The following is a 15,778-nucleotide window of genomic DNA, read 5'->3' as shown; positions in this document are numbered from 1 at the left end:
TTTCATTTTTATTCTCAGTTTTCAAAAAAATAGAATAAAAATTAAAATCATATTAATTATATATTCACATTTTGGTGTTATAATATAACACGTCTATAATTCGATTTATGTGTTGATGAGAGAAATTATTATATTGAGTTAATGCAGCTATTGATGTAAAATTCGTGTCTCATGAAGAATGTAATGTAAGCAATTATGAGTTAAAATTTGAGCATCAAAATTTAAAAGAAGGGATAGTATTGGCATGGCTTGACACAAGCCAACAAAAGAAAATGCCTTATTTTTTTCACAATAAAAATGTCATGTATTTTTGCTTGCCAGACTCCGATCTTTAAGGGATATGATTATATTTAAATTGAATCTGCTTGTATAGCTTAATATTTATATTTTAACATCTTAAAAGTTAATTATAAGTTAAATGAAATGTATTTTTTCAGTATAAGTGATTTTTTTTTATATGTGGCATGACAAGCTATCATTCTAGGGCAGGAAAGCCAGTCATTGTCCAACCCAAAATGATTAGAGCTTCTCGGGTGATGTAGCCCGTTCATCTTCGGACACTCCTAATTATATTTAAAATTAAAAATTTCACTAGAAATTTTTCTTGATTGATTCGGACAATAGTCAACAAAAGTAGTTGTCACGCATGTATTCACTAGTTAAATGCAGTGCATGCAAGTCGCTCACACAAATGACATATATATTTAACCGATCAGAATTACTTGAAATGAATTTCAAGTTAGATTGGAACTTGAAAGACAAAAAATAAAGAATGAGTTCCACTTGTGCAGTTTGTAAAGTATACAAGATTAAGTGATTTTAACTCGCCGTAAACACCTATTAATTAATTACATAAATAAAAATAGTGAAGCATAGAATTAGAAATTAAAAAGCTAAATCGGTACCATGGAATATGAAAATAAAATAAAATATAGTGGTTGATATCTGACGCAGCACTTCTTGATTCCTTCGGACATTAATCCAAATCGAACAACGCTACAAAGTTGTCTTCACACAATAAATTATTAATAATTAATTCATAAAACACAGAAGCCGTATTTGTTTCGTGTTTTTAAGTTATTATCGTTTAGCACTCCTACTTGTCCTCTATATATTTGTATTACTACCTCCTATCTTTTAACATAAAAGTTAGTCTAATTTTAATTTAGTTCTAAATATAACACCCCAATCTATTTTGTCTATCATATTATTCATTTTTTTTAAAATAGTTCTTGTAATAGTTGCATATTTAAAATATTTTAGCTAACACATTTGATTAATAAGATATTTTAGAGAAAAAATATTTATTTATTACAGATAACTAAATTAGCAAACTTTCTTATACTCAAACTAATCAACTAATTCTTATATTAAAGACAAAAGGTAGTATTACAATTCACATCTAATATATAAATAATGCGGAATAGAAAAGGACATCTATGAATCATTCTTGATAAAAAAAAATTATGAGCCGTGGGTAGGTGTGTTTCGTTTAAAATTAACCATTGACATATTGGTTGAGTGATATACTAGGTTAATAAATCCACTGTAGTTTGATTTGAGAATGAAATCGACAATTACCCTTTAAATGAAATATAATTATTTTGAATTAATTTTTGCACAGCTAGATCTTTCATCCTTCAAAATTTGGGATTGATTTTTTTTTTTCTAATTTGTAAATTTATATAGATATAATTCATCACTGTCAATCAACTTGTTATTTCACTAATGATAAAGTTTTGAAAGATAACATACACAAAATCCAAAATTTAAGATAGTTATTTGTAAAAATATATTAAAAAATTAGAAAGATTCATTGTTTTATGAATTATGACGTGTTATTATCGTACGTCAATAATTAAAAAAATCAACTAACGGTATATGATTATGAATTCAAATTTTCTTAAAACAAATGAAAAATTATTTTTATACAACTTAAAGTTAGGAAAGTTACATATAAACTTAACAATTAGTAATAATAATTGGGATAAGACATCCTAGGCCTCTCAATCCTCGACAATCATTACCAAAACTCTTGTATTATATTATCAAAACAGGACATTATTAATGATAAGCATTGTTAGATCACACCTCTAAATGGGGCCCTCTAATTTGTCTTCTAATTTCTTTTCTTCATGAAATGCCAACTCGTACTATGTTTGATATGATCCAAATTAGGACTTATTGTAATATTTCAATTGTGTTTGGTTATGTGGGTTTTCTAGAAATAATATAATATTATAGAACATATTGCCAAATGCACTTAATCTTTAGATTCCCATAAGACTCAATTTTCTTTGATCAAAGAGGTGTATAGAGGAAGCATGCAATAGAAGTAATATTAAATTTTTGGTTTGATATTATCACCCACATATCATTATCAATTGTAGGGTTTTTAATTAAGGATACGTCTTATCTTAAATTATGTTTTCAACGTTAATAGAACAACAATAGTTACCCGGTGAGTGAAAATGTAACCACTTTTCATTACAAAAATCTGGCTAATAAATATTTGAATTAGAATTACATATAATCCTAATTCTTATAATCAATGAATTGTGCCATAAATGACTGGGAAAAAAATTGAGATAGCTAAATAATAATAATGCAATGAACTATTCATGATAAGATCAAATAATTTACGAATGCTCTAAACATGTTCAGACAAAAAATTTTTTTAAATATCTGAGGACATTTCTAATTAACTTTAATTGTGTATATTCCTTATTATTACTTTTTTTTAACAGAAATATTCATTATTATTACTACCATCAACATTGGAGGATTTATTTGATATATAGTATATTTAATTTGACAGTATAAAGTATAAACCAATGCAATATATTATATCTTTATATTTCTTCAATTTAAATAATAAACCATAGAAGTTTTAAATTTACACATCAAATATTTCTCATTCATCTCAGTGATGTACACATATATAATTAAATTCAATCTTAACAACAAGCAATAAAATAGGAGTATCTTTTGTCAGTAGTAGAATCGCATATGTTTTTTATCATGAAAACTCCGAATCACCTACCACTTATTTAAATTAAAAATACAAGGATCCTTACCACTTATTTAAACTATGACAATCCTTGTTAACTTATCTTGTATAAAACTTGGTCAAAGTAGCCTACTTTGGGGGATCAAGTTCCAACTTTATATATTGGCAGAGTCATGCAAGGTTGGGGTCGCTGATGTGGGCTATTATTGTGATTGTTCATTTGTGTTTGTTATCTGCATATATCTGTAATGACCTGACTCATGTTGAGTTAGTTTGCTGGTTCACTTAAAACTTATATGTTGTTTCGTTTGATTTTAATAAATTTGACTTTCAATCTAAAGAACAGTAACTCTACTCCTGTGATCTCCCTTATTTGTATTTCAGCTCTTTAGACATACCTAACCAAATGGCTTTAGAAGGAGGATTCAAATCTATGAGCCATAGAAATAACCAACACTTCAAGCAGCAGGAAGATTTTTTTTTTTTTTGGCCCCTTCTTGACCATTTTGTTTTTAACTTTTAAGGCCTTGTTTGGAAGATCACGCTCAGGCCTTCAGGAAGCGCGTCAATGAAGCAAACAAGACAACAACAAACAGAAGGCTTAGGAGTAGTAGCCGGGGTAGAACTTAAAAGGCATAAATCAGAAATCAGAATGTGAATAGAATGCGAGGCTCAGCATCTCCCCAATCTTTCATTATAAAGCGAATATATAAATTTTAAGGCACCCGAAAGAAAGTAAAAACGTTGAAAAACATTATAACAGATATTTCAAGTTTTTTGGAGAGCTGCACACTTGTATTGATGCTGATGAATCCCTCGTTTTAGGAGACGTCCCCTCGATACAGACCAAGGCAAAAGGAGCAGAAGCTGTGTCGTTTTGATACAACCAGATGGTGAGTTTGTTGTATGTTTTGGAGGAAGATGACATGCGCTGTTTTATGTTTTATGAAGCTCAGGATGTTGGAGATGATCTTCTTCTGGGTTGGAAAGTTAAAAGTTCATTTGTTCAGGGCCGATGAAAAACTGAGATACTAAGCAATTATTTTGTTTCTTGTTGTTTGAATAGTGTGGGTGTCTGCCATTTATGAAAAGCTTCTTTCTTTTTTTCCCTTCCTTTTTGGAGGTTAAGCATTGGAGGTGGGGAATTCTTTTCTATCTTCTTGCTTCGATTCATATGCATGGTACTCTGTGTCTGTTCTCTATTCCTGATATCTCCTTTCTTTTTCTCATCATGTGAATTCGAATTACTATACATATTGGGTTAGAGATGACTTCCGAGTTCTCAACATTGTTATTGGCCTTCCTTTGTAATTTTGTGTCACTGATGATACAGTCCATGGCAGTTGGCAGGAAAGTCCGGGGAGAATGATTGAAAAACAGCATTTTTTTTTTTTATTGGTTAACTATGTCGGTTGAAACATTTCCCCCTTGTTTCTCTTCAGCTTCACAGTTGATTGTTAATTAGATGGAGGAATGACTACAAGGAACACCTCAACAGAACATATGATTTATCAAGCGGGCTGCTTCTCAGTTTAGCAGAGTGCAGACCAATATTGCATTAAACTTGCTTAAATATTGTCTGTTTTCTTTCTGCAAGGCTATTCAGATGTCATGATTAATGGCTCATGGTTACTATGGGATATGTTGATTCAAGAGTTTATATATATCAATCAGTGACAATCCGTGATTCTTTTATTAAAGTATTGACAAGGTCCTCATAGGATCTTCTCTATACAGTTCTTCATCCTATCCTTGCTTCCTTGTGACAAGAGGACGATGGTTTCTTTCTCCCACACACATCATGAAAATGGTTTCAAACACATATGCACGTGTGAATTTGTTTGTTCCTGTATAAGTTTTTTCATGCTTATCTCTGGTTTGGCGTCATCAGGTAAGTGAAGAATCAAATTCATTCAATTAGTTCAGGCTTTTCAACTTTCAGCTGCTAATATTTACTGCAACAGCAATTTGCTAGGTATACTGTTCATGGTTGCTGGTGATTGAGAAAGATGTAGCCAAATCCATGTTATCTGCCTCGTTTAATGTCTGAGTTTCAGTGAATTTGTATTTTAATAGGTAATGGTTAGGCCATAGTGAAGTACGATGAAGGGTTCATGTAAGAAAGATTTTGGCCTACGTTCTGCTCATTCAACATCCCCTGATTTTCTTGGATGCTCATCATGGAAAACTTCATCTGGATTTCATGGACAAGAATCACCTATGTCCAAAGGTTTGAGCTTAAACATGGGAGTTCTTCCACAACAATGTCTTAATACTAAGCTGTCTAGTTTTCCATTTCAAGAACAACTCTCATCTTCAACTCAACCAAATGAGCAATCTTATCCTAAAGGTGTTTCGGCAAATTCAGGTATCATTATTTTAAATGAAATTCTGTTTAGTATCTGTAATTTTGAAATAATTTCATTACCAGCTGGTTTTCTGCTATTGCTGTACAATATTTCTATGATGAAACTCCAGCACTATGGATACCAGAAGAAAAGACACGAAGTAATGCAAATATACAATAACATTCTAGTTGCCGCATGATATCTTCTTACTTAGCATCAACTCTTGTAGAATAATGACATCTGTAGTATATCATGCTTTTAAAATGATCTGAGATGGCTTAGCCATCAAACAAATATTTTCAATTGCATGGGTTTGGTACTTCACAATTCATATCAATTGATGTTTGCCTTCCTTCCTACAATAGGTCAGTTTTCTATGCAATATAGCAGTTCTTCTGAGGGAATGTCCTTGGGAGGTCTCATCAGGTCATCTGTGGGGAGGCAGGATTTTGCCTTCGCTTCTCCATTTCTGGATCATAACAAATCAACTGTAAGTAGACACATACTTACGTTAGTGTTCTGTGTATGTAAGATAGGTGCATCTCTGTTCCTTAAAATTAGGATTACAGATACATATTGCATCCCATAAACCCAACTCATCTTTTGGTCGTCTTTTAAGTGCTGCATGTGAATTACAGTCTAAGATATCAGAGTATGTTCTTTTCTTTTATTAGTATATTTATGTCTCCTTGTTTTTGGTGATTTTGTGACCAGCATAACAGTATATTATATAGTTGAAATTTTCTTATGCTAGAGTTTGATGGAAACAAAATTGTTGTCATTGGTTGTCACAAAAAAATTGCGGTTGTTGGTTTTTCTGACTTTTGTGAGAATGAATTTGGCTTTGTTATTAAGGTTACGGTTTGGATTGAGGGCAAGGGAAGGGAAATGAAAGTTTAATTTTGATAATTTCTTATGCTTTCATTTACTCTCCCCAGTCCAAACTTATTTTAAGGAAAAATTTATTTTATTTTAAGGAAAAATTTAGATTTAAATTAAAAAAAATAAAGTTTGACTTCCCTTCCCTTCCTCCCATTCTTCTCAATCCAAACTCATCCTAAGGGCATCTTAGGTATGGTGACAAGGAAATGAAGGGAATATCAAGTGAAAACTACTGGTAGGTAGGGTGTGAAATGACGTCATACCCCTTATTCTAATGCCTATACCAAGACAAATATTGTTGAATAATGATAACAACAACATAATAGCACTACACAACAATTTTTCTCTCGGTTCCATCTCTGTCTCTTGGCTGCCAAGGGCGAGGATCCCATCCCACCCTTAGTTGAACTTAGGAGTTAGAGTGAAAGCTTCTAGTAGAAAAAAGCATGCTAGTATGTGAAACTCAGGAAAAATTCTGAGCAAAGCCTTTCAGCAAAAAACTGCCAATGGCTTTCAGGAGTAAATTACATCTGCCAGCTGTTTGTGTGGCTACCGGCTATATACCACTTTTAAATGGTCAATCAACTGTCCATATCTACCCCCCCCCCAAAAAAAAAAAAACTGTCCATATCTTTCATCTTGTTATCCATGCATAATTATTCTTTTTAGATTTATTGTGCTACATGTTATTTTCCAGCCTTGGAGATTCTTAGTCTTTAGAAAGTGAGGCCTATAAAGTAACTTTTCATTTAATAATAAGCGTTTTAGTTTTTCCTTTGCATCTCCTTTGCTCTTATTCTTTCATTGCTTTGCTCGTTTAGTAAAAATAATTCATCTTTGTGGGGATATTGTTTCCTTTCTTTGACCCTGTTGTTTTTATAATAAACTTTTAAGATATGCAGTATTCTTTAGAAGAAAGCATGTTATGCTTGTTGACTTTAATTCCCCTGTTTAATAGACATAAGGAAATGGACTGAGAAGTAGAATGGAAAAAAGTTGATTTTGGTGATGAAATAACCGTCGTACCTGTACATTAAAAAAAGGAAAACTTGGAATTCCTTTTCTGCTGTGATACCAAATGGATAGTTTATGAAGAAAGTAAGTGGACTATCCATCTGTAATAAGGTTGTTCACTTCAGTCTTTTACTCTTCAGATTCTCTTCTGCTATATTCTGTTTGTAAAGTGAGTCTATAAAGCCATGTGACCTGAGTTAAAGGCATAAAGCAGCAATAGTGCCAGAATGGGTTTCCCTTGTCTGAAACATACTCCATTTTATATATCTAACCAGATTCATCATGCTCAACTAATGGGAATGGCTCCTCTTCGACTTCCACTTCCACTTGACTTCACTGAAGAACCCATATTTGTGAATGCAAAACAATATCATGCAATTCTGAGGCGAAGACAGCATCGATCAAAACTCGAATCACAGAACAAACTCAGCAAAACGCGGAAAGTAAGTGCATTTTCATTTCCCTCTCCCTTTCCTTGTTCTTCAACATCACTTTCACTTGAACACACTGAGATTGTAAAATTCTGCAGCCATATCTTCACGAGTCTCGGCATCTACATGCGTTGAAGAGAGCCAGAGGTTCCGGTGGACGCTTTCTTAACACCAAGAAGCTTCAAGAATCATCAGAACTACCTTCAGCAAGTCAATATGAAACAGAACCTGAGTTTCTTGGGTTAGAAAATTGCAGAGGCAGCGCACCCACCTCCACTTGTTCTGACAGCGACAACATATTACAGCAACAACATGAATCAAATTTGAGGTTGTCCAGAAGATATCCTTCTAATGTTGGAATCAATGTGCATAGTTTCTCAGTTGACCATATGAGTGGTGATGAGAATCAGCATGGGTTGTCTGTCTTCATGTGACAGATTTGAAAGGGGAAGTTATAGCGGTTATTCTTGTTTCATCTTTCGGTTGGAAAAAGATCACTGCTTGATTGAATCCCTTGGGAAGTCATCCTCGGCTCATTTTATGTTGTGTATTTCTATTACTAGCTTGTTTAAGGAGAGATTTTTAGGTCTTTGCTATATATTTAATTAGATTAAGTATGTATTATATGTAAACATACAGACCTGTTGGAATTAAATCCTAATAAAAACAGGATATGTTTGAATGTGTGTGTTTTCAGGGAGAATTGGATGAAATGTAACTTGAGCCCGCCGCTTGAATTCTTATTTCATATGTAATTTTCAGAAATAGTTCAGTGGATATACAAAAATTATTATTATTATTATTACTGTTACTACTTTTTTTTTTTTACAATTACTATTACTACTATTGACACTACTACTAGTCTACTACTACCATTATATATAAAATTTCAAAAATTTGAAATAGACTATAAATGCGATCGTATTTAAATTAAACAAAGCGCATCCATTTGATTTCTTAATGTCACATAAGGATTTTTTTTATTAAAAAAAAAGTAAAGTACCTCTATTAAAATTTTAAATATGAATAAAATATTATCAAATATGGACATATCATATTTAATTTTTAAAATAATAATGATTAGGATACAAAATTATTATTTGAGATTATGGCGTTACAATTAAAAAACTAGATAGAAAATTAGAAGACTAAATTAAAACTCTGTACAAAATTAGTGAATCAAAATACAATTTAATCAACATAAAGATATTGCAGCGAGAGAAAATACATATAATTCATTGATAGAATTAAAAATATACTAAAACTTTATAATTTTAAAAAATTGTCATTTGGATGCATGAATAGTAAATGTATAATAACCATTGATTATAATTATTAGATTGTATTAATTTTTAGATAAAATATGATAAATTTTTAAATTTTAGAAATAATTAACACAGTCTGTAAAATTGAAATGATTATTTATTATTATTTTTCCTATGATATCCAGATAAAAATCAAATCACTTATCATCATTTATTCATTCCTTAATGAGGTTTACAAAAGTGAAAATACACGCCTATTGCATTTACTCCAAATTATGTATTTCCATTTTTAAAAAACCTCAGTATTTCTTTTTTTTTTTGAGCCAAAAATTCAATATTTCTACATAATATATTTTTCTATATTTTATGAAGGAGCCATATAGTTACAATATTCATCCCCCTTAATTAAAATTTAAACCAGAAAACCTAATATCAAAAACCCAAGTCAATTCCATAAAGAAATACCTTCCTTCAAATTGCACACCATCACCCCTCCACACAGCCTTCTCCTTTTTCTGAATTTCTCAAGGCAGGAACCGCCACCTTCTGACCAGCAATTCCGTTCAATCTTCTCTCGCTAGACGACCTGGTTCTCGTTATCTTCTGTCTTGTGCACAGAGGCAGTCATTGTTTCTGATTTTGCTTCTTAAGACTCTCAGAGGGAAGTTGAGGTAATGGACCCGCGAACAAATTGTAATCCTCGCACTGTTGAAGAGGTTTTCAGGGATTTCAAAGGCCGAAGAGCTGGAATGATTAAAGCCCTTACAACGGGTACATGCTTCTCGCATTTCTGTGTCTTTGTTCTCTTTCTCTATTTCGTCTTTTCTGGGTCATTGATATTTGTCCGCGAGAATAACCGTATACAAGACGGGAAGGGGTAAGTTTTAATGCGGTGTTTGCAGCTGCTTCGGCTTAAATCTGTGCACTTTCGTTGCGAACCAGTAGGGTTTTTATATTTATTTATTTTCGTTAGTTTTGATTTCCTAATGGTTAAATTGGAGTGAGGGCTTTAGAGTTATCTCAAGAATATTTGGGAGGAACATGGAAGGGGATTTGTTGAATTCGGTGTTTCTTTTTGACTAGATTGTCCTGTACCTTCAGTTGTTTATCATCCATGTTACTCATGAGTGAAGAGAAGCAGAAATTCTTCAACCCAACAGTGTTTTTGAGATAAAAATGGCAGTTGCTTAAATTATTTACTAACCTTCACTGTTTGTTATTATCTAAGATATCGAGGGAGGAACTTTTTCGTTGTTTACTTTTACCTTCTAACTTATCTTTGAATTGTATTTAATGCTGCTTTCCGTTCAAAGTTTTCTGCATTCAGTGCAAAATAATCAGGCTCTTTATTATTTTTTTTTTGTTCTTAATTTCCACGAACTCTGGAGTGGGAAGGGATCTATTAACATTGTTATTTGTTATTGAGAAGATTGTCCCGCATTCTCAATTTTTCCTCATTCATGCTAATCACGAGCGTAAAAGAAACGGAAAATCCACCTCTTCCTCCAAAACGAAATGTCATGACGACTTTTTTCATAGTTTATTGAGTTGGGCTTTTACCTTATAGAACCTATTTACAGGTTTAACTTTCAAACTGCACACGTTAGACTGTCACACGGATGCAACTGATACTGGGAATTCCTGATGGAATCATGCTTTTCCGTTATTGTTTCCAGAGCAGTTTGTTAGTATAATGTACAGTCAAGCTATACCCTTTCTTGTAAGATGGACAGAGGTAGCATTGGGTATAACCCGCAAGGCTTGGTTTAGAGCTGGAATTATCTATGTTGGTGTGGATTACAATTATTGGTTTCTGTTGTAAGGTTCATGACATTTGCTTCTCTCTTTCTCTCTCTTGTAAGTCTTGTCATTTTCCTTTCAGTGAGGCTGGCTTAGGCCTCTTTTACAGTTGACGCAGGGGTTGTTAATCTTGGTTTCTTTGCCCTTTTCAACTATTATCCGTAAAAACATTTTCAGTACTTTTGTATGAATTTTCATTTTGATGGTTATTGGTTGAAATAGGATAAGGAAAATGGCAGTAAGTTATATGAGTTCTGAGTTTAAATGTTTCAGTATCTAGAGCCCGGAGTAATGCTTTAGAAGAGTCATAGATGACGGATGTTGGTCTTCTTCTGTTCTGTGCTGATTGTGGGCGAACCAAACATTATTATCTTGTCTTGTTTGTTTTAAATACAATTTCTAGATTTTTTTTGTCATTGAATCTTTTCATCTATATGAGTGGCAAAAACTTTCTTGCTGATTATTTCTTTGTTTGGTCATTCTGTTGCAGATGTTGAAGATTTTTACAGCCAATGTGACCCTGGTTAGTAGGAATGTCCTTAGCTCTCCATTCATTTATTCCTTTTCAGCAAACTTGTTTGCTAAGTCGCTGATGTGTAATGGTATTGTTTGTGGTGGTAAAGTCCCTGTGTGTAAATATTTTTGCATTTCCCATTTGTAAATTTTTTAAGTTTCTAGTTGGTGCAATACTCTCTAATGCTTTCTTTAAGAATTTAAGACATTTCATCAGTTGATTCATGATATCATTTGTATCCTTTTGTGCACTCTCTAGAGTTTAAATTTTCTCCTCTTTAAGTGCGGTTAGTGAGTAATGTATTTTATAGCCCCTCATTTCTTATTGTATTGAGTGCATTGATAGATTTGTTACACACAGTATTTTATAATCAGAAATAGGTCAGCCTTGCTTATACTTACTTTATCTGTAGCTTTTCTGCTCTTTATATTTTGTTTTGGTTATGATTATATTACTCTTTCAGAGAAGGAGAATTTGTGCTTGTATGGACTCCCTAGTGAGCAGTGGGAAGTGAACCTACCTGCTGAAGAAGTTCCTCCAGAGCTTCCCGAGCCTGTTCTGGGAATTAATTTTGCCAGGGATGGCATGCAAGAAAAAGACTGGTTATCTTTAGTCGCAGTCCATAGTGATGCATGGTTACTTTCCGTGGCCTTCTATTTTGGAGCCAGATTTGGTTTTGATAGAGCTGACAGGTACTTTGTATTCAAGGCATACCTACATAGATTTTATCTTACATTAACTTGTATTTTCTTCCTTTTTTTTTGTTGGTTTTTTTTTTTTTTGGGGAAGGGGGGGGGGGTGCTGGTCTTGTATTGAGTTGGCTATTAAAACTTAAAGGCTGCAAAGTACCTTGGTTCTTAGATCGTGGCTGCCTGACTTATGTGACATTTTATTTATGCTCATTGACACTCTGTCTCTTGATGTAGCAACCATTAACTTTCCATCTGGTTCTCCATGCAGAAAACGACTTTTCAATATGATCAATGAACTGCCAACAATTTTTGAAGTTGTTACCGGTACAGCAAAGAAAGAAGTGAAGGAGAAGTCTTCAAATCAAAGCGGCAGCAAATCTAAGTCTGGCTCTAAGGTGGTAAATATAATTTTCTTATGATTGCATTTCAGAAGTAAAACTTGTTCATTAATAGTTCAATAATTGTGTACTTATGTAGTGAAGAAATCCTGGTTGGTCTTGGGTGCAGTCTGTTTTTAGATGGAGGCCTTTTTAGTAATTATGCCCCTTGGTCAATGAGTCAATTTCATGTCTGGGGTTTCTAGTCTAGAAGTGGAGATGTTTAATTTCGTGCAATTATTATGAAATTTGTGACACAATGTGCTATTATGCATGTATTGAAACTGTATATGGCTTAGGTAGGAATTTTGTATCATATAAATATGCATATAACCCTAAAAAATGTAGGTTATAGGTGGTGGTTATTCACTTGTTTGAGTGCATCTCGAGATGCTTGCTTAAATGGATGGAAAATTTGTTGGTGCTGATTGATTCCTGCAATCTTCCCTTTGCGCTTGTGAGCATAGTGTCAAGAGTTTATACACTTCTGAGCTGGTTCGTTTTTCTCATTTTATTTATTGGCTTCGGGAGCAGAGAGCCTCAGAAAGCCAGGGTAGACAATCGAAGATGTTGCAACCCAAAGATGAGGATGAAGTTCCAGACGAGCAAGATGAAGATGATGAACATGGAGATACCTTGTGTGGGGCATGCGGTGAGAATTACGGTACTGATGAGTTCTGGATTTGCTGTGACATCTGTGAGAAGTGGTTCCATGGCAAATGTGTGAAGATTACCCCTGCAAGGGCGGAGCATATCAAGCAATACAAATGCCCATCATGCAGTAACAAGAGAGCTCGGTGCTGATGGCTAGGTTCTGTCATTGCAAGGCGGTGCTAGCTTTTCTTGGTCTGGTTGATCTACTTTCCAATGCAGTCGATGGATAGGTTCATATTTACCCCTGTAGCTTTCTCTTTTCTCTTTTTTTCCTTTTCTTTTCCCAGACTAGGAATTTTCCTGTGATGATTTAGGTTCATCTTTGTCATTCAGAAAAATCAGAAATTTTAAAAATAATTCAAAGCCAGCAGAATATTGCGTTCAGTTCAAATATTTTGCTTCTTCGTTTCCTTCTTTTAGTTAACTCGTACTGTGAGACCGGCAGCTTCGCTTTTTTCAATTTTTTGCATGCAGAGGCGATGGTGAGACACCATGCAAAAGAAAACAATCTAGGTTAGATGAGTTGTTGAAATTGTCAAAATTAATTTTTCAAAGTAATCGATTGTGATGGTCTAATTGGCATAAGGAGGTTCCCAAATATTTCTAACGTGTCTGATAAGGGATGATGGTCTGAGTATTCATAATGGACGAGCGATATTGTCTCAGTCGAGTCATAGTGAATACTTACTCCTGGGTGCTTTTTCTTCTTACAAAAGCTTTGCTTGGGTTACAGTCTGTTCTGCTTTGTGCATGGCTGCTATACCGACAAAGATTTATTACAATAACAATAATAATAATAATCGTCATCATCAGTAAATAAGAAGCTCAATATTAATCTACTTATCAGATTTAGCTTTTTCTTAGATAACTTCTATATGAATGGAGAAATTGCGAGATTGCTTCCGTGTATATCAGTACATCATGTCATTCAGGAACTACTTATAGCGAGATAAAATTTAGGCAAGTTTTATTTTTTGTGTGTGTGTGTGAGAGAGAGAGAGAGAGAGAGAGAGTGAGTGAGTGAAAATTGATTGTGCAGGATTAAAGTGATATGTGAAATATTACTAGACTAACAAATGAAAACACAATTTCAAAATGATCATAGATATTAATATATGATCTAATCAAAAAGTTGATAATGATTTTATATGTAAATTTTATTTTACATGTTTATCAATTTTTTTCAAATTAACCCTATTGATATTCCTTCAATAATAATCAAGTAAAAGATGAAAAGAGAGAATCAAGAAAGAAACTTAGAGTATTATAGGGGAAAAAAAATATTATATTAAATAATTTAACTAACGTTCTTAATCTATTCAAATTAATTAATATTAAATCTTACATTAAAGACAAAATAGAGTACATAACAAATGTAAAATGTTACATTAAAAAAAAAAAGAAGAAAGAAAGAAAGAAAATTTTCTAAGTTAGGCCCTTGCTACCCCTTCATCATGCCAATCATACCCTAAGATGTATACTAGAGTTTCTCGTACATAATCCTCATCGAAGTTATGTGATTACATTATTCGAAGCAACTTAGAGAGAGCGCCTGTAATGTTCACAAACCGTATCAAAAGACAAATAAACACATTTCAGCACCCTCTGAAAACTCCTAAAAAAATCTGTTTAGCATCTGCTCAAGATTTTACAGGACAATTGCCGTGCTCAGTTATTGAGTTGAAACTTGTGCTGAATATAAATACAAGAACAGACCACTCTATTCAGCATTCCACAAATGTAAAAGGACATGCGAATCAGATATGATAGGGCCAGTACAAAATATTTCACAATCAATTGAAATATACATATATATGTATAACATATGTCATGACTATAAATATAATTCAAAACCTTTAGGGTATAATTTTGTTATCTTCTTTTTTGCATATTATGATATATTATTTGATAAATGTATGCATAAATATAGGGAGAACAATCAACACACACTCCTGTACTTCAACCCATTTACAAACGGCTCCCGTCTACCCCAAAATTCAGATAATAGACCTTTGTAGCAGCTGTCTTGGAGACCGATTTGATAGAAGGAGATTTGCCAAATACAGAGATGAAGAAGTGGAACTTAATAAGTCATGCTTGCATGAACTAGAGTATGAAATCAATGTTGTAGACAACATGAAAATTGTGGGTCAAAATTTTGTTCTGTCTAGCTAAAAGAATATCACGAGAAATGGGTGCCTTGGTTGGAAATTGCTAATGGAACTGCTGAGGGAAAAGTGAAATTATAGAATGGTAACCACAGTTGAAATTAGAGGTTTGTATCCAAAGATTTGCAGATGGTAATTTGCATAACGGTCTGCTCCCAAGTTTGCAAAACATAGAGGTCCATTATTGTATTTTAAAGATCATACTGGCTAGTTATAGTGAGTGCAAGCTGTGCTTATGCATTTCTACCTAGATAAATAGACATACGCTACCGAGTCTAGGTTCAGGTTGGTGAAGCGGGTAGATATCATACCAAAGAACCTGACATATCCATAAATCCAAGAGAGCAACTTCTTGCAATCCTTGTAGGGCTTGGGGTATGTTGCACATCCCTAGATGTGCGGCTCAAACTCCAGTGTAGCAACCTACTCAATCAAGCCGCGTGGTTTTCCATATGAAATTACTAACGGACCAAGAAAAAGTAATCAGAAGATAGAAAGTTTTTCAAACCCTGGGTAATTATGCTTCAATTCAACTGTAAAGAACTCTTTGATATCAATATCCAGAAATTAAACAAAGGTTTCCCTACAGTCGCATGATTAGATTTTCCCACCAGTAGTCATCT

General features: G+C 33.4%; 2 protein-coding genes across 6 annotated transcripts; both read left to right on the top strand.

Annotated features, from left to right (window-relative positions):
* The first annotated feature begins 3,226 nt into the window (after nt 1-3,226).
* On the top strand, nt 3,227-8,303 carry LOC114711827 (nuclear transcription factor Y subunit A-5-like). Of its 5 annotated transcripts, none has more exons than XM_028896256.1 (5): nt 3,227-3,232; nt 5,241-5,378; nt 5,724-5,848; nt 7,530-7,697; nt 7,784-8,303. In XM_028896256.1, exons 2-5 carry the CDS (start codon nt 5,255-5,257, stop codon nt 8,117-8,119), a joined length of 753 nt encoding a protein of 250 aa, XP_028752089.1. In that variant the 5' UTR covers nt 3,227-3,232; nt 5,241-5,254; the 3' UTR covers nt 8,120-8,303. The 5 variants fall into 5 exon arrangements, with proteins under 5 accessions (XP_028752089.1, XP_028752085.1, XP_028752086.1 ...); XM_028896252.1 differs by lacking the exon at nt 3,227-3,232 and adding an exon at nt 3,528-3,903 and having other exon boundaries at nt 5,087-5,378; XM_028896253.1 differs by lacking the exon at nt 3,227-3,232 and adding an exon at nt 3,528-3,903 and having other exon boundaries at nt 4,902-5,378.
* Nucleotides 8,304-9,434: 1,131 nt separating this feature from the next.
* LOC114711799 (PHD finger protein ALFIN-LIKE 3-like) lies at nt 9,435-13,378 on the top strand. The gene is made up of 5 exons (XM_028896229.1): nt 9,435-9,721; nt 11,241-11,273; nt 11,728-11,956; nt 12,225-12,351; nt 12,868-13,378. Exons 1-5 carry the CDS (start codon nt 9,625-9,627, stop codon nt 13,135-13,137), a joined length of 756 nt encoding a protein of 251 aa, XP_028752062.1. The 5' UTR covers nt 9,435-9,624; the 3' UTR covers nt 13,138-13,378.
* The last annotated feature ends 2,400 nt before the right edge of the window (nt 13,379-15,778 follow it).

This window comes from Neltuma alba, unplaced genomic scaffold (assembly GCF_004799145.2).
Source record: "Neltuma alba isolate B1F8T4 unplaced genomic scaffold, ASM479914v2 tig00011320_pilon, whole genome shotgun sequence".
Classification (NCBI taxonomy): Eukaryota; Viridiplantae; Streptophyta; class Magnoliopsida; order Fabales; family Fabaceae; genus Neltuma; species Neltuma alba.
The sequence above is the reverse complement of the archived record's forward strand: the minus strand, read 5'-3'. Positions and strand labels throughout refer to the sequence as shown.

Excerpts from the sequence above, each read along its gene's own strand:
- LOC114711827 (XM_028896252.1), top strand. The coding sequence starts at position 5,114 with ATGAAGGGTTCATGTAAGAAAGATTTTGGCCTACGTTCTGCTCATTCA. Across the intron at positions 5,849-7,529 it reads TGGATCATAACAAATCAACT|ATTCATCATGCTCAACTAAT; the intron begins GTAAGTAGACAC and ends ATATCTAACCAG. Across the intron at positions 7,698-7,783 it reads AACTCAGCAAAACGCGGAAA|CCATATCTTCACGAGTCTCG; the intron begins GTAAGTGCATTT and ends AAAATTCTGCAG.
- LOC114711799 (XM_028896229.1), top strand. The coding sequence starts at position 9,625 with ATGGACCCGCGAACAAATTGTAATCCTCGCACTGTTGAAGAGGTTTTC. Across the intron at positions 9,722-11,240 it reads GATTAAAGCCCTTACAACGG|ATGTTGAAGATTTTTACAGC; the intron begins GTACATGCTTCT and ends ATTCTGTTGCAG. Across the intron at positions 11,274-11,727 it reads TTACAGCCAATGTGACCCTG|AGAAGGAGAATTTGTGCTTG; the intron begins GTTAGTAGGAAT and ends TTACTCTTTCAG.